This window comes from Sinocyclocheilus anshuiensis, unplaced genomic scaffold (assembly GCF_001515605.1).
Source record: "Sinocyclocheilus anshuiensis isolate Anshui unplaced genomic scaffold, SAMN03320099.WGS_v1.1 scaffold101, whole genome shotgun sequence".
NCBI classification, from domain to species: domain Eukaryota; kingdom Metazoa; phylum Chordata; class Actinopteri; order Cypriniformes; family Cyprinidae; genus Sinocyclocheilus; species Sinocyclocheilus anshuiensis.
The window spans coordinates 371,873-394,340 of NW_015540892.1; the positions used below are offsets into that span (position 1 = coordinate 371,873).

Sequence of the window (22,468 nt, forward strand, 5' to 3'; positions counted from 1 at the left end):
CCTGTTCGTAAATGTAAATATATAAATAAAGTAAATAAGTTTTTATTGTTGTTTTCAAAAACCATGAAGTATGTGTTGTACAAAAGGTCAGGATATCATAATTATAGTCCCTAGAGTGTATTTTAAAGGGGGAACTGATTGTATCTGATAACAATAACTTTGACATGGATAAAGCTGTTTGTAACTATGTAAAAGGGTCTTGGGTTTTAATGTAAATACTGTTTGACAGAGATGTGTTGGCTATAGCTGAAGAGTTCGTGTTTACAGTTAATGAGACACATATTAAGTTGAAGAGATATTATACTCTCCCAGACTGCACGTGACATTCACAAAAACACAGATCAGTCCGCTCGATCCATCACTTCTAATAATTTAATGTAACGTGTTTTTGTTGTAGTTTTTTTGCCTCTGTTTATATGTTGTGGACATGGTTTAGCGTGGATGGCAGTAGATGACCCATTCATTATGGGGAAAATTAAGAGAAACATTTAGCAGATTTATCTTTTTTTTTTTAATGTTCAGAATTTTCATTTTTGCTTAAAGGGATAGTTCACCCAAAAAATAAAAATTCTGTCAATAATTACTCAACCTCATGTCATTCCAAACCCGTAAGACCAAGTGGAAGAGGTCAAGTGATTAGGTGGTCTAAATTTAACCTTTGCAGCCCACCACTCCCCCAATGATGATAGCTGTGCTATGTTTAGTAGGATGGGTAGCAGCTGTGAAAGCATTTATTGGCTCTGAGCTGACGACACAGGCCCCGGTACCGTATGGCACATTCATTGTTTGGTGGTGGTGAAAAAGAAGAGAGCTTAGTCACACTGAAAGGCACATATGAGAAGCACATGTATACAGAGACACATCAAGAAGCAACAAGCAACAAACCACACCAGTAGAAAGAATTGGAGATCAACCTGGGTGGATTAACGTTAGTATTTAGAAGACCAAAGCTCCTGTCGTGTGGAATATTTTCTATGACCTGCAATTGTTCAGCGCTAATGATATGATTTTTTTCAAAGTCAAAGGTCATTTCTTAAAGAAGAAAAGCTGACATCAGGGTCAATATCCTCTTAGAAGAGGGCCTGAAGATTTAGTGTTTTGGCTGGTCCTAAATGCTGGTCTGATACTGCTGTTGACACGTGAGTTTACGTTTGAGATGCTTATTTTTATGATGAGATGAAAAGTCTTCTTTTGCAATGTAAATGTCATAAAAAAATAATGGCTAGGTAAATGTGATCACATTACTGTTTCAAAAACATCAGGTGCTCAATCACAAGTGTTAGTCAAGTTTATTTTTTTTATTGTATCATTGAACAACATACAAAAGTAGGCACTGGAAACAGAACATACAGAGAATTCAGAAGTATAAGATATAGACTACTTAATATATGAACGAAAGACATATTCACAGATAAACATGTTTTCTAGTTAATATCTTTTGGATAGCCTTGACAGGAAGCAATAATTGACTATGGCCCTGACTATGAACATATGATAACAAATAACATACTGTATGTATGTGTGGCAACACTTTATAATACTTTTGATTAGTGATCATGAACAAGCATCATATAATGCTTAACAGATCAGTAGTTCCACATTCAGATAAGAATATTTATTAAACTTTCATGATATTCATAACCATCTGAATGTTAATAATTAATTAATAAACATACACCTATGTCATTTATTCATGTTCAGTTAATTGCAATTATTATAAGTTAATGTTAAGGTATCTTTTATAAGCACATATAAAGTTCTTTGTTTTTATTTACAGTCAGTATGCTGTTATTTACACATCTTACTGTGATTCTTTGGTCATGGATATTAGTTATATTAACATTATATTGACACAAGTGTGCACTATTCATCTGACTATTATTAGGGCATGGTTCATATTACTTGACCGGACACTTCCGGAAAATTTACCACGCATGACCCGATTAATATTTGCATGACCCAATTACTATTTATGCATTATGTTTTTAACATGCACTCAGTAATCTTTTATGTTGCGCTGACTGATATGGCAGTCATCTTGAACGTAAACTGCCAAATTCTCAAAGCCCAACAGGCCCAGGAGTGCAATTTGATCCAAGGGAGATCGCTCACAAATTCTTTCAGTTCGTTTACCCCCACTCTCCGATTCAACTGAGAATGTTTATATAGCTTCCCTGTTCATTCACTGACAGAGATTGTGTTATTTGCATTCAAACACGCATTTAGAAAAGTACTGAACAGAACACAGACCACAAGATTTGTTCTAAAAATTAAACTACATTTATGTTGACATGACATATATTTTTGTGCAAGACACTAAAAACGGTGAGATGTGATAGAACAAACAAAACATGTGTAAACTGACCAACAATTCCAACAATTAAAAACATTTAATGTATGAATGTCTTTTAAACAGTAAAAGTATTCTCTACAGACTTGGATAGAAAAGAAGCCATAGTATGAAATGTAATTTGCATATAAGGTTATATGGATTTGTATTCGTATATACAGAAATTCATGCTTAGTACTCTTAAAAATAAAGGTGCTTCACGATGCCATAGAAGAACCTTTTTGTCTAAATGGTTCCATAAAGAACCTTTAACATCTGAAGAACCTTTCTGTTTCACAAAAGGTTCTTTGTGGTGAAAGAAGATTCTTCAGATTATAAAAAGGTAAGAAAGAGATTCTTTAAAGTACCTATGACTGAATGGTTCTTTGTTGAACCAAAAATGGTTCTTCTATGGCATCGCTTGAAGAACCCTTTGAAGCACCTTTATTTTTAAGAGTGGGGGTATGTTAACATACTGTTATGTTTACATACTGCTCTCATAAAAATCATACTAACAGTGATGGCATGTTGAAGTATAGTCCCTGATATAGAAAAATGATGAATCCTGATGGTATGAGTGTTTGTCAGAGTAGTTAATCTGAACATGCTTTGTCTTGTGCTGCACATGGCCAACTCTCCCGCGTCTTTATTTGGACAGACTATTTTAAATGCTTCCTCCTGATAAACAGCACCAGCTGTCTGGGCTCAAGTAGGGAATGGGGACTGCAGTTATCTTGACTGCTGTAAGAGGACTTCCTTTATGCAAGGAATGTTTCACTATTCCACATAAAGTTTACAATATACATTGTATTGTACCGTTACAAAAAAGTAACTGCAGTAGTTTAAATGTAGTAAAGTTGTGGTCATTTTGACAATAACTGCAGTATTAAAAATGTACTTACACTACATACAAATGATCACGTGGCACTGCAATAGTACAGTACTACTACAGTTATTAAAATATGTACTACTGCATCTATATCACTGTACTTGAACAGTTAAAAAAACAGCAGAACAAACATTACTCAACTCAAAAAGATAATTCACCAGGTCTTATATTATCATTAACACTGATAGCAGACCGTTGACAGCAACTGATGGGATAACACTGGAATCAAGCCCTGTCGTCAGTCGTATCCATATGAATGCCTTGCGCATTGAGTGTAAATTGTATATTCTTTAGTAAATTTTTAAATGGAGGACAACATTCCCATGGTTAAAAAACACAAATGCACAAATACAATTGCAATTATTGCAATAATATATTTTTCTCGCCAATGTGAGCTGTTGACAACTGAGGAAGGTGTTTACAAGCAGCAAAAATGTTTGTGGTTAAGGAATGACTTTTATCCTTTTTGGGAACAGTGGTTGAGCCCACAAGGTGTTTTAATTTTCATTCAGTCAACAGACATCCGCAGGTCATTGTTTTTAATAGTAGTAAATATAATTAACAACGATACACCACGTAAAAACACTACATAGGCATGCTGACTGATATAACTATAGCATTGCATAAATGGGTCGCGGGTATGGGACAGCGCAATCGACGCGCTTTGTATTTGAGCCAAGCATGACGTGAGGTAACGAAGCTTCGTTTTCAAGCACTAGTGTGTCAAAAACTCGAAACGTGTGTCGACACTAGGTGTCGATCTACCCATCCCTAAGGGAAGGTTGTAATCTTTTTTTTTGGACTGGATTCAGAAAGAATGTACAAAATGGAGTGTTTGACATTTGTTACAGTTGTGAAATTTCTTGCACTGTTTTTATTTTTTTTATTAGCCAAAGTTTTATGTATTTGTTTATTAACTTTTCATACTTTACGTCTCATCATAACTATCTATAAAATGTCTTTAGTGATTAATTGAGCTGCAAGTTTCCAAATTAGAGAGATAGAGAGAGGAAAACACATTGGTTGAATTTATAATTCACAATGAGTTATAATAACAGGAATGCTATGTCAGATTGAAAAATGATGTGTAAAGTGTAAAACTGTTTTTGTTTTTCCAGAGCTTGGTATGTGCCACAGATATTTGTGCCATTCCTAATTCCAATAATAACACAGAATAAGTGATTACAAGACAGTAAAAAATATGGATGTATTTGGAGGTGCTCCACGTGTGCTTGGTTACCCACGTCCAGTTATGGTGAAATGTGGAACAGCTGCTGTTCTTAAATGTCAGATTGGTGGAGATCCCCAACTAGATGTGATCTGGGAGCGGAAAAACGAGTCTATTCTTCCTGAGGGTCGTTACCGTATTACTCAAGATGGCAAGGTATACAGCCTTTACATCTCTGGGGTGACAATGGAAGATGCTGGTCAGTATATTTGCCGAGCTAAAAACAACATTGGGGAAACATATGCAGCTGCTACCCTTAAAGTGGAAGAAGAGCCCCAAGAGCTCCAACAAACACAGCCAGCCCCACATCCACAACAAAATGAAGTAAAAGTGATTCCACCAGAACAAGAAATCAAGATTATGAATCAACAACAGGATGGGGTGGTACAGAAAGCAGACCCATTCCAAGACAACAAGCCTCATTTTCTGATCAAACCTCTTTCTCTAAGAGTTGACCGTGGAGAAGATGCTGCATTCTCCTGCAAGCTGTCAGGTGAGCCTTTACCACAAGTGGTTTGGGAGAAAGATGGTAAACAGTTGAATGAGATCTATGAAAGTTCCCACTACCATGTGGGCCAGCAAGATGGTGGCTGGTTCCAGTTGAAAATTTTCAGAACAAGAGCCCCAGATGGAGGCGTTTACATGTGCAAAGCAATCAACAAGTATGGAGAAGCGATGACTGGAGCTGTGCTCCTGGTAGAGCCCATTCCAGAACAAAGAGAGGGAAGCAAGACAAATGGCTACACCAATGGCCATTACTCACCACACCAATCGAGAGCCAAACACTCAAAAGAGCCTCACTTAAATGTGTCGAAAGCTAAGAAGTTCACAGTCACAGAAGGCAAGCATGCCAAATTCCGTTGCTATGTCACAGGAAAGCCTAAACCAGAGATTGTATGGAAGAAAGATGGAGAGAATATTGTGCCGGGTCGACGATTTCTAATTTTTGAAGATAGAGAGGGGTATTACACCTTGAAAGTACTGTACTGTAAGCAACAGGATACAGGACTCTACATATGTGCTGCCTCAAACGCACTGGGAAACACTCTGAGTGCTGTGCAACTGTCAGTTAAAGGTAACTCCATTTTTAATGGTCAACTATATTTTGTTTTTTAATTACTAACATATCTGTACCAAACAACTAACATATCTCTGGGTTCTCTGACAGTTCAGCCCCTAATCAAAACATTCTTACTTCTTCACTAAGAATCTTAAAACTAAAATATGTCTAAAATGACTGTCTTGGTTGTTTTGTGAGTTGTCATATCACCATTATCTCCCATTATGAGTTAATATATGTTGCTGTGTGCTTAAGACTTAAGGTTAGCATATAATTAAAATATGTGACTATGGCATATTAATAACACTGATATACCAAGTTCTAACTAATTATGTGTTTTTGTGTGTTTATATTCCCAATATGTACATTGGTTGTAGTGTTACTGTAATGAATTCCTTACTCTTTATGACCATAGTATAACAGTGACTGTCTGACTTTGTGGGTATATATTTAGTTGTAAAGTCATGCACTGAGCAATGTATTCGATGAACACTGACCAATGGTCAATGCGTGATGAAAGGTGAGAAAAGCCACAGAGCTCAGTGCATTCCTGAGTGACAGCATCACTGCAATCTTATCAACAATGCAATGGGGCATAGCTTACGCTTCGTAGTGTGCAATTAAGCCTGTAGGATTATGTTCTTTCCTAGTAACTGCATGACCACAACCTTTTTTTTTTAACCACTGTCCATGGCCTGCTACATCCCAGTTGAGGTATAGCCTAATTTTAAATTGTTTAGTGTATAGATATATGCATATTGTGTTTAGATAATTAACGCTTTGTTGTTTCACAGTGCATCTGCAGTGTGACTTGTTTTAATCACTTAGCAAACTGCAATTATTATAAAAATGAAAGCATTTCTTATGATAAACTTCTTCCGTTTATAGGGCCTCCGGTCCGATTTAAGCGAGCTCTTCTAGATGCGGAGGTCAGGGAGAGGGATGTTGCTGTTCTGGAATGTGAGGTTCCGGAAGAGTCCATTTCCACGGCATGGTACCTGGAGGATCAGAGGCTGCAGCCAGGAAATAAGTATAACATGGAACAGAAGGGAACACGGAGAAGACTAACCATACAAAATGTTGGGGCAGATGATGATGGAGTTTACCTGTGTGAGATGCCTGATGGTGGAAAGACTATTGCAGAATTGGCAGTTAAAGGTACAGTACAGAGATAATCTTATTAGGTTATCGAAGTTCACGTTAACGCTTTCAGCTAAGTAAGTTCAACACTCTTGATTTTGCTTCAAGATAAGTGTGAGAAGCACTAAAGAGTTTGCGTTGCAGTTTGATATACAAAGATCTGGCTAATTTATTTTACACATTTTTCTGGTAGGTACAATTGTGAAGAAACTTCCACGGAGGTTGGAGGTGATGGAAGGAGAGAATGCAGCGTTCTTTGTGGAGGTAGAACAAGATGATATGGATATCTGCTGGTTTAAAGATGGACTGCAGTTGCAAGAAACACATCAAACCATTATCAAGTCTTTTGGCAAAACCCACATCCTGGTTTTTGTCAATACATCATATCAAGACTCAGGCACGATCACCTTTATGGCAGGCAGATCGACAACAAGCTCCAAACTCAGAGTCAAAAGTGAGAGAATACACACATGGCTTTGTGATGCACACAAGTTATTTTATTTAAAAAAAAAAGAGATTTATTTCTACTAAATCTTTTTGAAAATAACACATTTAATGTGTGGAATTGAATATTTAGTGTCTAATTTAATTTGTTTTCATTTAGCTGCTCGACACTGCCCACCCATCTGTCCTGTGAGTGTCCAAATGAACACTGATTGTTTAAATGGTGCCATCCTTTCCTGGTCAGCATCACCTAACTTGCAAAACTCTACTAAGTCAGTGTATGTGCTAGAACGTCAGGAAGTGGGCTCTCAGGAGTGGCAGCGATGCCTGACAACAGAGACAGCCACTTCTGCTGAGGTCCTGGGTGACAGCGTGCCATGCGAGGGTGATTACCGTTTCCGTATCTGCTGTGTTAATAAATATGGCAGAAGTGGACATGTGGAGTTTCCCAAAGTAGTACATCTGGGTAAGAATAAAAATTTTACATTTACATTTTTTCTGTCAAAAAGTATTTGCATTATAAACACATCACTCATAAGAAACCTATAAAAAGAAGGTAGAGATGTGGCAGGTACTACTTACCAAAAAGACCCTTCAGAACATGAATGTCTCCAATGATATTAGGCTTGGCACTTTAACTGTACAGGATGTAATTTTAAACTTTTAATTTGCATGTATTCATTTAGCACTCACTTGTATCCAAACTTACTTACAAGAGACTTACTGTACAAGTGAGGAAAATCACAAACAATTTGTCTTAAGAGCCTACAATATTCATAGTATAGAATGACAAAAGAGTTTTGTTTTTTTTTGTACATGTACATTAAACTGTTACGATAACATGAGATAATGTCTTCTATTTTATTATCTGCAGCCCCAGGTCCAAAGATCAAAACCCCTCTGAAGAATGCGGTGGTGACTGAGGGGGAGGATGCTGTGTTCTCCATTGAGCTCTCTGCTAACTTGATTGGCACATGGTTCCTGAACAGCCAGCAGCTGCAGGATAGTGGACGCTTCTCCATCACTCAGTCTAAAAACCAACACACTCTAAGGCTACATCAAGTTCCTAATGTGTACGATGGAGCTGAAATCACCTTCATTGCCACTGGCGTACGAGATTCAGCGACCCTACAGATTAAAGGTCAGTATTTACATGGGTGATTCAGATTTTTATTTATTTTTTTAGATTTCAGTCATGTCTGACTAAATATGAAATGAAATGATGAAATGATTGGAGCTGACCTGCATATGTCATCAGATATCTGTAATTTAACAGAAAGTTCAAGTTTTGGTATTTTGATTAAACTTTATATGGGGGAAAAAAAAACCTGACACATATGCATTGACAAATTCTTTACAATAAGATCAATATGCATTTAGAAAATGGATAGGGTGAATTTTCATTTCAAGCTAATTTGAAATCTGTATAATGCTCGCATTGACGCACTCATATTTCTAACCAATACTTAATTGCATTACTTTCAAGATTTATGACATTGACAGTCTCACAGAGAATTCTCTATGTCCTGTTTTGCAGCACCTGAGGAGAAATTCTTACCAATGTCAGAGATGGACACCAAGAAGACCACTGAGGTGGGAAATCCCATTGTGCTGTACTGTGAGGTGTCCCATCCCACAGCCAACGTTCAATGGTTCAAAGATGGACAGGAGCTACATGTAGAGGAAGGTCTGAATATCCAATCAGATGGCAACATGAGGAGGATCGTCATTCAGTCAGCAGAGTACTTTCATTCTGGAGTCTACACCTGCCAATCAAACAATGACATTCTCACATTTAATGTAAATGTTGAAGGTAAAAACTATATGCAATATTTATTCCTAGTACAACATTACAATCGTAAATGGTAAACCTGACCATTTTAACATTAAATATAACAAAATAATTCACCAAGACATAGTTGTGCCCTGTTTATTATAATTTTACTGTTTATTTCCACATGCTGTGTGCATGGTTTAGTGCTAGATTAATTGAAGGAATTATGTAAATCATTATTATTAATGAGTCATTATTAATAGGCATGCATGCACGTGTGATGTGAATTTGACAATCCTGAATATTCTGTGCCAGATATTGTGTGTATTATATTTTATGGTTAATTTAAATGATTAAAATGCTCTTCTTTTTCCATCAGCCCCACCTGTGTCATTTAAAGAGATTATGCAGGAGGAGAGGCAGAAAAGCGCTATGGAACTGGACCCTGTGGTCCTGACGTGTGAACTCTCCCGACCAGATGAACCTGCCTACTGGTTTAAAGATGGAGTTGCAGTTCTTCAGTCAGACAACATCACCATTCAGTCCGAAGGCACCATGAAAAGACTTATAATCCGTTCAGCGGCACTGCCAGACGCTGGGATGTATACTTGCCAAGCAGGCGACCAAACCATGTCGTTTTCTGTCAACATTAAAGGTAACAGTCGAAATACTGGTTCTCTTTAACTATTAGAATCACATTGCATATGAAGAATGTTTTTAATATTATTTTATTCCATCGCCTTACAATCTAAGTTGAGTCACAGTACACTGAGATTACAAAAAAAAAAAAACTAACTGACAATGTTGACTGACTTACATCTAGAAACTCCGGTTACAATTGTGGACCCCAAAGATGACATCCACATGGAGCGTTATGTCTCTGAGGAGGTTGTCCTGAACTGTGAGCTCTCTCGATCAAATGGAGAGGCTCACTGGTTTAAAGATGGCCTAAAGCTCCAGGAAAGTGAGAATGTCAGACTCAGTGCTGAAGGCCCATATAGGAGAGTAACCATTCTCTGCGCTTCCAAACTGGATTCTGGAGAGTATGTATGCGACACAGGCGGTGACTCGATATTTTTTCAGCTCATTATTACGGGTAAGTATCAAAGGATTTGTTTCTCACTTCTTTATTGTTATTAAAACCAAATGTTTGTTATATTCATTTCATATACAGCTGGAACAACCTTTTCCTCATTATAGAATTTTTCAAAAACCAGCAGCATGTATTTTTTCATGTTTTGTCAACCATTATGCACCTCTTCTAAACCCAGAGGCCCCAGTCTGCATTGTGTCCCCCAGAGAGTCAGAGGTCGATGTATGTATACTGAGCTCTGAGAAGCTGGTCCTGAGGTGTGAGATCTCCAAAGCAGATGCAGAAGTCTGCTGGTTTTGTGATGGCATGGAGATAGAAGAGAATGATATCTTGAAATTGGAGGATGAGGGGATTTACCGCAGGCTGGTGATTCCCTGTGCTACCATTGATGATTCTGCAGAATATGTATGCGAGACTGCAGATGACTCTGTCACATTTTGGGTGAAAGTAGAAGGTAATTTTGTGTAGTTTGTATGTACCAGGGTCCGAAATTAGCCAGGACTCTGGGTAGAAATATTTTTTTCCCTTATCTAACATTTGATGTATTTAATAATATTCTATTCTAGGCTTATAGAAGTTTAATATTGGGGATTATTGATTTAGGGGGTTCATTTTCTTTATAAGTATTGTTTTTTTATTCTGCTGATACTTTTTCCACAGAGCCCCCTGTTAAACTTTCTTGTTCCAAGGAGACAGGCAGCATTACAGAGAGTTTTGCTGGTGAACCTGTTGTCCTAGAGCTTGAAGTTTCCTGTGATAATGCAGAGGTGTGCTGGATGAAAGATGGAGTGAAGGTGGAAGAGAGCAGCAACATCACAATTACGGAGAATGGCCTCGTACGCAAGCTTACTATCCATTTTCCAACTTTGAAGGATTCTGGGATATATACCTGCAATGCCATAGATGACACAATGGATTTTAAAGTCAAAATTACTGGTATGATGGTAAACCATTATTTCTATCATAGTTTTTTTAAAGTTATTAGTCCTTTTTTCTGACGGTTAGTTTTTTTTTTTTTTTATCTGTATCTCTTCCAGAGGCACCAGTAAAAATCCTGAATAAAGATCAGATCAAGAGTGAGCACAAGGTTGCGTTATATGATGACGTTGTATTGGAGTGTGAGCTGTCCACAGCCAATGGTGTAGTCAATTGGTATAAAAATGGAAGCACTATTAAGGAGAATGAACGCTTCTGTTTTGAGGAGGAAGGTGCCTTCAGAACGCTGGTCATTCTCTGTGCAGAGCTGCAGGACTCTGGAGAATATATTCTTGATGCTAAAGATGATTCGATTTCATTTCATGTCACAGTACAAGGTAAAAAGTGTCTTTCAGTTGTGTTGATGTGAACCTGTGCATGATCCCAAAAGCAAACAAAAGTCAAAATAACATACTTTTAATTAACTCAGAGCCATCAGTGAAGATCATTGGCAACTCTGGTGATCCTGATTATCAGGAAATGGTGACAGGAGATGATCTCATCTTAGCTTGTGAGGTTTCTCGAGCCAATGCACCAGTTACGTGGCTATTTAATGATAAGCCATTGGTCCCTGATGAGCGCACACATGTTGAAAGCAGTGGAACACTCCGGAAACTGACTTTATCCAACATCCTCCTTTCTGACTCTGGGAAATATATGTGTGATGCTGTTGATGACCAAATGATAACCATTGTTAAAGTTCAAGGTACTGTATTTATTTTCCTTTCCTTAATGTAATAATTGTGTTTAAGAACAAGGGGCTTATGAAATATATTTTATCTGATTTATGAAGAATACATTGTGACGTTTCAGTCAGTGACTTTACACTCATTATTTCTTCTATTCTTCTTCTATTACTTTATTTAAAAATACATTCGATACACAATGACTTAAATACACCTCTTCTGCATGTTTTTAAATTACATTAACTAATGATAAGTTTGTCCACCTAATTAAAATCATGTGGTATGACCAATGCAGTCATGTGGTCTAACTGTCTTGCAGAAATATCGAGGAGAAAAAGAAAAGAAAATTGAGAAAATTTGACCTTCATTTTCAAGGCAATGTTAATTCAGAATGTAAATTGTCATGTGGTCTGACTCCCTAAAAACCTAATAATATTTATGAATTCATAATTTATTTATAAAAAATTACTTTCTACCTTGAAAAATATATTTTAAAAGGTTTTTTGAAAATTATGACTAAGATATGCTATTACTTGCTTGATGGTTACACCACATGACATTTTAATTATTAAAATAAATCATTTCTAGAAAATGGCTTACATTTCTTAGCATTTGTTTTAAACTGGACTTTTTTTTTTTTATTAATTGTGGACACTCTTCATGTTATTGGCCCATTTACCTGAAAAACATAATGAAACCTTATATGCCTTATGTGTTGTATTAATCTCCAGAGCCTCCTGTTGAGTTTCTCAACAAAGAAGAGGCGAACTTGGTCACTGGTTATGAAGCAGAGGCTGTCACTCTTACTGCCATGGTTTCCAGACCCAATGCTATAGTGCGATGGCTTAAAGACTGGACTCCAGTCAGTGATGAACGTTTCCACATAGCCAGCCTGGGCCTGACCCGTACTTTCACCATCAACCCATTAAAGAAACTTGATAGTGGAGAGTATACATGTGATGCAAACACAGATGAGATTCACTTCAGTCTCCTGGTCAAAGGTTGGTAACTGGAATCAAACGTTTGCTTGTGACAGAGCAACGTAACATTAGCATTGGAACTCATTCAACATAAAATAATAACCATGTAACTAACCTGTGTGTGTTACAGACATGCGTATTAAATTTGTGAAGTCACTGGTTGACACAGTGGCCCATAAAGATGGTATGGTAACACTTTGCTGTGAGCTATGCAAGGCCAAAGCAGATGTCCAGTGGAAGAAGGATGGAGTGGAGATCATTCCCAGCCGTCGCTTCTCTATCCGTGCCAACGGGACAGAGAGGAGTCTCACAATCCATCGTCTCACCAAAGAAGATGCTGGAGAGTATGCTTGTGAGTCCAAAGATGACTGCACCGGTGCCAGATTAAGGGTAGAATGTAAGTGTGAAAAATTTGAAGTTTTGAAGATAAAACACACACACACTTAGTCAATACTATCCACTTGCTTTGCATTTTCAGTGCCCCGTGTGGTGGAATTCCTCACAGAGCTTCACAATACCACTGTCATGGAGGGTGAGGATACTACCTTTAAGTGTGTGGTCTCCCCTGATGATGTTCAGTTGGTCTGGCTCATGGATGGAGAACCCATCAAACCCAGTGATCGCTTCCATATTGAACAGAACAGCCTCTGCCATACTCTAATAATCCGGAAGGTTCAGCTTTTGGATTCCTCTCGGATCACTGCAGAGGCTGAGGGTATCATTTCTAAAGCCGGCCTCAAAGTCCAGGGTAAGTAAATAAATGATTCATTTTAATGATTAGTTCACCCAAAGAAAATGATCTGTTATCATCTACTCACCCTAATATGTTTCAAAACAAGTCATGGAACACAAAATGAGATATTTTGCAGAATGTCCAAGCTGTCCCTTTTGAGATAAAAAAAAAATTAACAGTGATTCACACTGCTATGCTCCAATTAAAAACAAAACATAATAAAACTATAGCAGTAACTATAGCAGTATGATTTTTACACTGTATTACTTTTTTATTTTCTGTTCATTATACAGGAAACACACACACACACACACACAATGACCGAGACAGGCATTATTTCTAAAATAAAACATTAATATGTGTATGGATCAAGATTTGACACAAAAATTAGAGGGGAATTTTTCAGCAAATACCGATTTCAGTGTTTTTTTGTTTGTTTTTTTTTTACAAATGTTAAAGAACTTGTTTTGTAAATTCATGGCTTTGTAACACTACACTTTTACATTTACATACAGAGGCACAGGTGTTGTTCACAAAGAGAATGGAGGCAGTGATGGCTGAAGAGTTTGGAGAGGCTGTATTAGAGACAGAAGTGAGTCTGGAGTCTGGAGAGGTGCAGTGGATGAGACAGGGGGTGGTGATCCAGTCAGGACCCAGACATAAACTCACCCAGAATGCCTGCAAACGCATCTTGACCATCACTAACCTCAGCCTGTCTGATCGAGGCACTTACCGCTGCGAGACTCTGCATGACCGTACACAGGTCAAACTCAATGTGGAGCGTAAGTGGCTAAGAGCATTTTCAAATATTTGGTACTTTAGCCTTAACTATTTATAATTCTGCTGAAACAATATACAATCTGTTGGTGATATTAAATAAAATAATGCACCTAAGAACTTGGCAGTCATTTCAATAGGAACATCAGCTATTTCTGGTCTTTGGCCTAACAGTTCTGAAATTGTCTATACATGAAGATAATTTTTTATTAAGTTTAAGATTGACTAAATAAGCTCTGTTACAATTTAAAGCGAGGAAGATTGTCATACGCAAGGGACTGATGGACAATGAGACATTTGAGAGAGAGACTGCATCCTTCGAGGTGGAAGTTTCTCATGCTGATGTGGAGGGTGTATGGCAAAAAGATGGTCTGCGTGTCAAACCCAATAACAACTGGCGTGTTAGTTGCAATGGACGAGTACATGGTCTCACCCTCTCCAACCTGACATTAGAGGATACTGGTAGCATTGTCTTCTCTGCAGAAGGTCTGAGAACTACTGCCAGACTGGTAGTCAAAGGTGGGTATAAAAAAGTAATACTAAAAAACTAAAACTAATAGTATATTTCCAAGTTTAGGGGATCTTAATATTTTTTTTACAGAACTGGCAAAAATAACAAGCATTTTGCATTACATTTTAGAAACACCAGTGACGATCATTAAGAAGCTGTCTGATGTCAGATTTGAGGAGGAATCTGCAGTCATTTTGGAGTGTGAGTTGTCTAGGCCAAATGTGGACGTCAGATGGCTAAAGGTACTCCTGAATTTAAAATAAAAAAGGCACAGTACCTGTCTAAATAGGTTTTCATTCTTTCTCACTGAGCTGTATTCTCTCTATGGATCAATTGGCAGAATGGGTTGGAGCTGAAATCCAGTAAGACTTTGAGGATGTATTCCATGGGACGTAAACGCTGTCTACAGATCTTGGAATGCAACATCAGTGACTCAGGCCTTTATACTTGTGAAATAGGTGACCTCAGCACTTCCTGTAAACTTGAGGTCTATGGTAAGCTTTTTCACTTTATTCTTTCTTCCCTTTCTTTCCCAGCTTGTTGCTTATTGGAAACATTGAGAAAATGCACACTAGCAGTAAAATTCCCCAGTTGTTTTAGAGAGGATTTTATTTGAGACTAGACATTTTTTTGCTCAGTTAAGTTTCTACTCAAAATTCAAGACAGACAATAAAATAGAGGCTCACTGCACCCTGTTTACTTACCACAAATTTAGGACGGTTATCTAGACTTTAAACTTGGCATAAAACCAAAACTGGCTATATGTATTTTCTTATTGTTATGGTTTTTGTGAATGACCATTTTTTGGAAAAGTCACAAAGCAATACACATTTCTGTACCAAATAAATTCCTTAGATATTTACTAAAAATGTATAACATTTTCTCCACATTGTGCTCAGAACATGAATTAGAGATCATAACTGGTTTGGAGGATCTTTGGATTAAGGAGGACCAGAATGCTGTCTTTATGTGTGAGCTGTCTTTGGAAGATATGCCTGGGGAATGGTACAAAGATGGCAGCAGGATACGCCCCACTAGCACCATCAAGACTCGTAGAGAGGGTGAGGATAAACTTATGTGGATAAACTATAACTAATCTCGTTTTGAAGTGCTTCTGTGTACAATATCACACTTTTAAATTATACTTGAAAAAGAAATTATTTTTCTTTTACCTTTTAAACAGGCATAAAGCACTTCCTGCTTATATGCAACGCCAAGCCAGAAGATTCTGGAGAGATCAAGTTTGTTTCCAAACAAGTGGAGTCAATTGCTTATCTTGAGGTTGAAGGTATTGTACAAAAGGTGTACTTTAACTGAATAGGATTCTGCCTTCATAGTAAATAAAAAATATAATTTAATTAAACCAAAAATCTTTTGTCCATATCTATTTTTACAGAGCTTCCTGTAAGCATTGTCCGTCCCCTCAGGGATCGTACGGCACTGGAAAAACATCGAGTTATTCTAGAATGCACTGTATCGTCCACAAATTGTGATGTCACTTGGTACAAAGGGGATCAAGAGTTGGAATCCACAGAACACATGGAAATAATACAAGAAGGCTGTTATCATAAACTTGTCATCCACCAGGTGGCGCTGGAGGATGAGGGAACCTACAGTATTGAGGTTGGGGAGCACTCATCCACAGCCAAGCTGATGGTGGAAGGTGAGTATGGTGTGAATTCAACTGCTGACTATATATATAAATGACTTTAGTATGCTAATAGAATAGGACAAATGATTAAGTCAATATTATGAAACACACAGCATTAATATTCATAGTTCAAGCTTTTTTCTTTTTAACTTCACAGCCCAGTCTATCCTAGTGGTGAAGGTTATAGAGGATATGGAAGTGAGAGCTCCTGAAATGGCTTGCTTCCTGTGTGAAGTGTCCGTGACCCTCATCAAGCCTCCCATCTGGACTTTGAATGGAGAGACCTTGCAGTCAGGGCCCAATGTCCGAATAGAGAACCAAGGGATTGTCCACAAACTGACATTCAAAAAAACCAGCTCTGACATGAGTGGGACAGTCAGGTTTACCACAGGGAAAGCCAAGACTAGTGCCAAACTGACAGTGCTGTAGAAATTAACCCATACATGAGGACAGTATAAAAGATGGGAATACTATATATACAGTGTGAAAAACGTCACGATTTAAACCTGATGGTTGTCAGTATGGAATATCCAGTTGGAACAGAATGCAGTAGCAAGCGTCATTGTAAACTCAAGATGGACATTGGAAGTGTTATAAAGATGCACAGTGTTTTTATTTTTTATTTTCCAGTACTACCATTAAATGACTGTAATACAACTCGCTCATGAATGTTGATAAAGAAGAGAAAGTATATTGTGTTATGTGGATGGGACACTTTTTATAGTATTTATAATCTTTAATATTTTACAGAATAGAATGACAGAACATTCTATTTTATAGATGCAAAAGTGTAATATTTGTTTAGATTTTTCTGAATTTTGTTAAATGAAAGTCAGCAATAATATCAAAGCTAATGTGTAATATAAAACCATTTTCAGGGTAATGATGATATAGTAGCTGTAAACAACAAAAAGTAAAAAATAAATAAATTTTAAAAAGTTATAAGATGCCCATCTGTCAAAAAATGGTGTCCATTTTGTGGCTTTAATTTTCAATTTTATTTTGAATTCTGCTGAAAGAATAATTCATTAGAAAGGAGAAAGTCTCTCACAAGAATCAAAAACACGTAAATATAGGTATGTTATCACAGTACCCTTACCCATTGTTGTTGGCTTTTTTTTTTTTTTTACAAAAACAACAGCAAAAAATCATGAAACATTGTATTGAAAGGCATGCCAAACACAGTGCGATATACAGTTTGAAATATAAAATCAAATGTAAAAGTACATCAAACAGATTTACATAGTAGTAGTGACATAATGAGAAGACAAAGGAGAACATTTTCATTCTTTGTTTGACAAGTTTTTATAAATAAAATTTGAAACAAGTTGGAACACCAGAGCATAATATGTTTCTAAACTTTAATGAAGCTTAACAGTATGTCACTTACACTCTATATATTTAAAACACTGACAAATCAGCATTTTACACTGCAGACAAGTTTATGTATCTTAAGAATTCTCAAAAGAAAACAATCTGTTTCCATTAAATGTAACTATTATTGTACTCTTCTTCATGAACAGGCCCTATTACTGTACCTGCTTCTGCAATTCTTAAAATAATTCTCAGTTCAGATTTAATTTAAGTCCAAATGGATGCATCACATGTAGCAAACTAAAACTAAAAAAAACAAAATTATGTCAGCACTGATAGCCTCGTGGGCAGCATGCCGACATGGTGTCCCGAGTTCGAGTCCTGGCTCACAGGCTTTTCCCAATCCTGTCCCCCTCTCTCTCTCCCACTTGCTTCCTGTCAAAATATACACTGTCCTATCAAAAATAAAGCTTAATGACAATGCTTTATAAAAACATTCATCCTGGTACAATCACTGATCCAAAGTGAATCCAGTATTGCTCCTAATGTAATGTCCACCCCCTTGAAACAACTGTTACTTGTCTACAGCTATCAACCAACTTTCCTATTATCAACACCATTGACAAGTAGTCAATGTTTTTTTTTATTATTATTTGTGAGAAAGAGTCTATTTTGCTCTCTTATTACTCATATTACTGGTGTCTTCAAGGAAACCCCTGGGTATAATATCCAACAGACATTTTCCAGCTCTCAAGGAATTCATTACCTTATCCTGTTCAAAGTCAATGTTTTTCTTCACTGATAGGTGTGCTTGGTGAACTAGGCTTGGTTGGTGAGGCTGGGGATGAAAACCCACTCTGGTAGACTCTCAGGAGGACCTTGTGTTTAGTAGCTGACTCTGCACATCTGCGCTGATGCTCCTCCAGGAATTCTTTGAGCCGTGTGGTAGTGAAAGTCAAGGTCTGTCGACGCAGCTTCTTTAGATATGAGTCATGAAGCCATGAATGACTGAGGCAGTCCTTAATGGTGGGTCGACACCTGAGGAAAAAGTCCATAAAATCAGTCAAGTTATTATGATATCTACTATATTTATTCTTCATAACTAAGGTCATAACAAAACAAACATAATATCTACTATATAAATGTTGAATTTTAAAAAGGCAGTGCTAATTTAAACATTTTCAACTTTTCAAATTGTTCCTGGAGCCTCCCCAGGACTGCACATTTTGGACATATCCCTTTTTTGGAACCCAGTCGAATTATCTCATCAGCTGGTTAGTGGAGTATTCTATCATTTGGCCTGGGTGTGTCCAATAAGTAAAACATTCAAAATAGGGGTAGCCAACCCTGCTCCTGGAGTGCAGAGTTCAGTTCCATCCCTGCTTCAGGAAGAATGGAAGTTTTGAGTAATCCTGAAGACACTGACTACTGTGTTTGAATAGGGTTAGAATTAAATTCTGCACAAAGTTAACCCTCCAAGAGCTACGCCTAATCTAAAATGTGCAATGGGGTGGAGGCTCCAGGAAAACCCTTGTACTAAAGGGTTGATTAACTGATACTCACCATGGATAGCCATTTAATGTCTTCTTTAAAAAACTGGAGGCACTTTGGGAAACCTTTGTGTAGAGCTTAGTTGAGTCAAACTTTGCGGCATGGATTTTGGTCTCTGTCAGTTTTGGGTCTTTGTCTTGGAAAGGAAGTCTACCGCTGAGCCTACAGTATAAACAAAGTGACTTAAAATTGGATTCCAATTAATGAATAATGTTGTTCTAAAGAAAAATAGTATTAAGTAAAAGAAGCTTAAATATGTTCTAAACGGGAATGTTTATTTTTCTATTGCATGTTACTGCTTCTCTTAAAAATATACCACAATACAATAGTAAAGTTGGTTGCAACTTCTGTTTGATGCCAACTTTAATTCCTTTATAGACTGGACTTACATAATATAGGAAACAACTCCCAAACTCCAGATGTCAGCTGGGGGTCCTACTAGATCCCCTTTCAGCAATTCTGGAGCTTGAAGAAGGCAAGAAACAGGTCATTTATGTCAACAAGACAGGAATAGATATTTTAAATCATTATACAGAGAAATGTTACAGGTTAAGAATTCTATGTTGTGCATACCCATGTACTCCAGAGTCCCAAGTTCTCTGCTATACTGTTTGAGGGATAGGGGGTTAAACCATTGAGCACTGCCGAAATCTATGATCTTAATCACATTGAGGTTGGTGACCATGATGTTGTCTGGCTTAATGTCCAGATGAAGAATTCGGCAGTTGTGGAGATATTCTAAACCTTGAAGGATCTGGACAATGAAACCCACTACATCATCTTCAGAGTAACAAAATCTGGAAGAGAAAACAAGAGTCATCTAAGAACACTGAACTTCATTTTCACAGCCCAATTAAAATAGATAATCTAACAAATCTTGACCATACTGGACCAATACACACCTGTCAATGAGACTATACAGGATCTCTTTGCCTGTGCAGTACTCTGTTATGAGTACAAGGTAGAGAGGTGTAATATAGGCTTCATGTAGGGCCATGATTCTTTCACAACGGAGGGACTTGAGGATCTCATACTCCTTTATGACCGCTTGCTTGGCCTGCTGATCATAGGGAATAATCTTTGCTATAAACATCTTGCTTGTTGAGTTTTCTTGGCAATCCCTTATCACTCCAAAACGTCCCCTGTGAAAAAACGGATGAGTTGTGTAAAAATGCTTGCATAATTGATTTGTGAACTGTATAATTAGATGGAGAATTATTAAATAAAATTCATACAAAAATAAAGGAATAACAAATATAGGAATTCATTTTATTTTCTCACCTGGCTTTCTCGTCTAAAAAGCTGTATGGTTTCTGAGGAACTCCTTGCCTCAAAGTGGTCTCAGTATTGGTGGAGGATACCACTCTTTCCATAGGTGTCTCTGGTGTGGGTGAGCTTGCTCCTTCTCCTATTGGACTGATACCGCTGACCAAGATCACAGGAGGAGAGATAGGGGTGGGAGCAACTGAACAAGTGGCTGGAACATACGAAGGGACAGGGGAAATTGATCTGCCTATTGAGGGTGGAGCTGTGTATGACCTTGCAGATACAGTCTGGGTTTGGGTAACAGGGAGAACCATGTTGATAGTGCTTGTTGGCTTGGGGTGAACAAGAGGAGGGACTGACGTCTTTGAGTGAGAAACGGGCACCTCAGAGGAAGTATTTGTGACATCACCAGACTGTGCAGGAATATGACTAATGGACTGACTAACACTTGGTTCTGCTAATGTAGAAGCAGATGTAGTCACAGCAGCAACAGAAAAAGGAGACAAGGGGTGTGTGTTCATTTCAGCAGGCTGATAGAGCGGTGGCACTGCAGAACAGAAGTAATGTACACAGAAATGTATTTCCTTAATCCAGAAAATAATTATGAATTCACATATCCAGTTAATTAAATCTTGTAACAAAAAGCTAATATTACTAGAACAATGAACAATGATCAGTTTTAATGCTGTACAACTGAACTACATGCATAGTACCTTCAGCGTTAATTCTCACTCCCTTTGATACATTACTGTATGGCCCTTGGCCAGCTTTGTTTACACATGCCACACGGAATTGGATGGTGGACCCAGTCGTAAGTACAGAGGAATTGTAGAAACAATCAGTCACGCCTGTAGCTTCAGTCACCCACTTATCAACACCTACAGATCAAAATGTGAAATTTTAAATAACTGCACACAATGAATGGCAAGGAGAACACTTTTAAAAAGACAATAATATTTAACACAGAAGTACATGATAAATAAATATATGCCAGATGTACAGTATGCCCTACCATCACATTTTCTCTCAAGTGTGTACGTGCAAGGAACTTTGGAGTCTGATGGTTTCCATCGCACCAGAGCAGTGTTATTATATATCTGTGGAATCTCTGGGCTTCCTGGTCGTTTTGGAACACCTTAAAATGTGATATAAACACAAAATATGGATTAGAAAATAACTTTAGCAAGTTTAGCATATACAGTAATGAACAAAATGTAAGAACACCCAAACATCTGCTTGGCATTAATGCTATACTGAATAATAAGCAACCTTCTAATGCTTACAGGCTATGGACAGTATACAGGAAGTAGTAGCAGAGGCCAGGTTATTAGAGGCGACACATTCATATATTCCTGCATCCTTCTTAGAGGTCTTCATGATCATCAAAATTTGCCTTCCATCTGGGTAGGCCACTAAGCTCATTCTGTCATTAATCTCCAAAGTTTTCTTATCTATGAGCACAGGAGAAAGGTTCATTGTTGGAACACTACTGTTTTCATAATTAAAAGAAAAGAAAATAAATAAATGAAAAAATACCTTTTATCCATAATATTTTTGGCTCAGGACTGCCAGCTGGAAGACAACTAAGAGTCACTGGATTTCCTTCAAGAAGAACATGGTCCTTTAGTGTAATATGGAAAACTGGAGGAAAATCTGAAATAAAAGGATAAAAAAGGATAAAGTGTTAATTGGAGTTGCTGATCAAAACTGTGGCAGTTGTCCGATCGCTACCACCTTGTTCATTTAAATGGGGAGTCATCTCAATTATCACCAGTAAAATATGGAGTGCCACAAGTATCTGTCCTAGGTCCTCTGCTATTTTCGATATACATGTTGCCCCTTGGTAATATTATTAGAAAATACGGGATTAGTTTCCACTGTTATGCCGATGATACTCAACTATATATCTCAACAAGACCAGATGAAACTTCTAAATTATCTAAGCTAACAGAATGTGTTAAAAATGTAAAAGATTGGATGACCAATAATTTTCTCCTATTAAATTCGGATAAGACAGAGATATTACTTATTGGACCAAAAGACAGTACACAGAATCTCGTGGATTAC

The 22,468-nt window shown here is 37.4% G+C and overlaps 2 protein-coding genes across 3 annotated transcripts in view; one reads left to right on the forward strand and one right to left on the reverse strand.

The window, feature by feature from the left end:
- Positions 1-796: 796 nt before the first annotated feature.
- Positions 797-17,068, forward strand: obsl1a (obscurin like cytoskeletal adaptor 1a). Its single transcript, XM_016486591.1, has 25 exons — positions 797-928; positions 1,020-1,139; positions 4,337-5,521; positions 6,395-6,664; positions 6,840-7,100; positions 7,251-7,556; positions 7,965-8,231; positions 8,628-8,903; positions 9,244-9,519; positions 9,688-9,960; positions 10,136-10,411; positions 10,618-10,893; positions 10,995-11,270; positions 11,363-11,638; positions 12,350-12,619; positions 12,729-12,995; positions 13,077-13,346; positions 13,847-14,113; positions 14,361-14,627; positions 14,749-14,861; positions 14,960-15,113; positions 15,519-15,680; positions 15,803-15,907; positions 16,016-16,282; positions 16,428-17,068. Exons 3-25 carry the CDS (start codon positions 4,420-4,422, stop codon positions 16,697-16,699), a joined length of 6,549 nt encoding a protein of 2,182 aa, XP_016342077.1. The 5' UTR covers positions 797-928; positions 1,020-1,139; positions 4,337-4,419; the 3' UTR covers positions 16,700-17,068.
- A 952-nt stretch (positions 17,069-18,020) lies between these two features.
- LOC107688815 (striated muscle preferentially expressed protein kinase-like) overlaps positions 18,021-22,468 on the reverse strand; it is a 42,641-nt gene continuing 38,193 nt past the window's right edge. The window contains exons 28-37 of one of the 2 annotated variants that reach the window (XM_016486593.1): positions 21,938-22,054; positions 21,685-21,852; positions 21,414-21,536; positions 21,115-21,279; positions 20,417-20,948; positions 20,038-20,277; positions 19,709-19,932; positions 19,525-19,600; positions 19,148-19,297; positions 18,021-18,622 (exon numbers count right to left, since the gene is read on the reverse strand). In XM_016486593.1, the coding sequence (XP_016342079.1) occupies positions 18,367-18,622; positions 19,148-19,297; positions 19,525-19,600; positions 19,709-19,932; positions 20,038-20,277; positions 20,417-20,948; positions 21,115-21,279; positions 21,414-21,536; positions 21,685-21,852; positions 21,938-22,054 (2,051 nt within the window). In that variant the 3' untranslated portion in view covers positions 18,021-18,366. The remainder of the gene's footprint in view (positions 18,623-19,147; positions 19,298-19,524; positions 19,601-19,708; positions 19,933-20,037; positions 20,278-20,416; positions 20,949-21,114; positions 21,280-21,413; positions 21,537-21,684; positions 21,853-21,937; positions 22,055-22,468) is intronic. The other variant, XM_016486592.1, reaches the window with a different exon arrangement.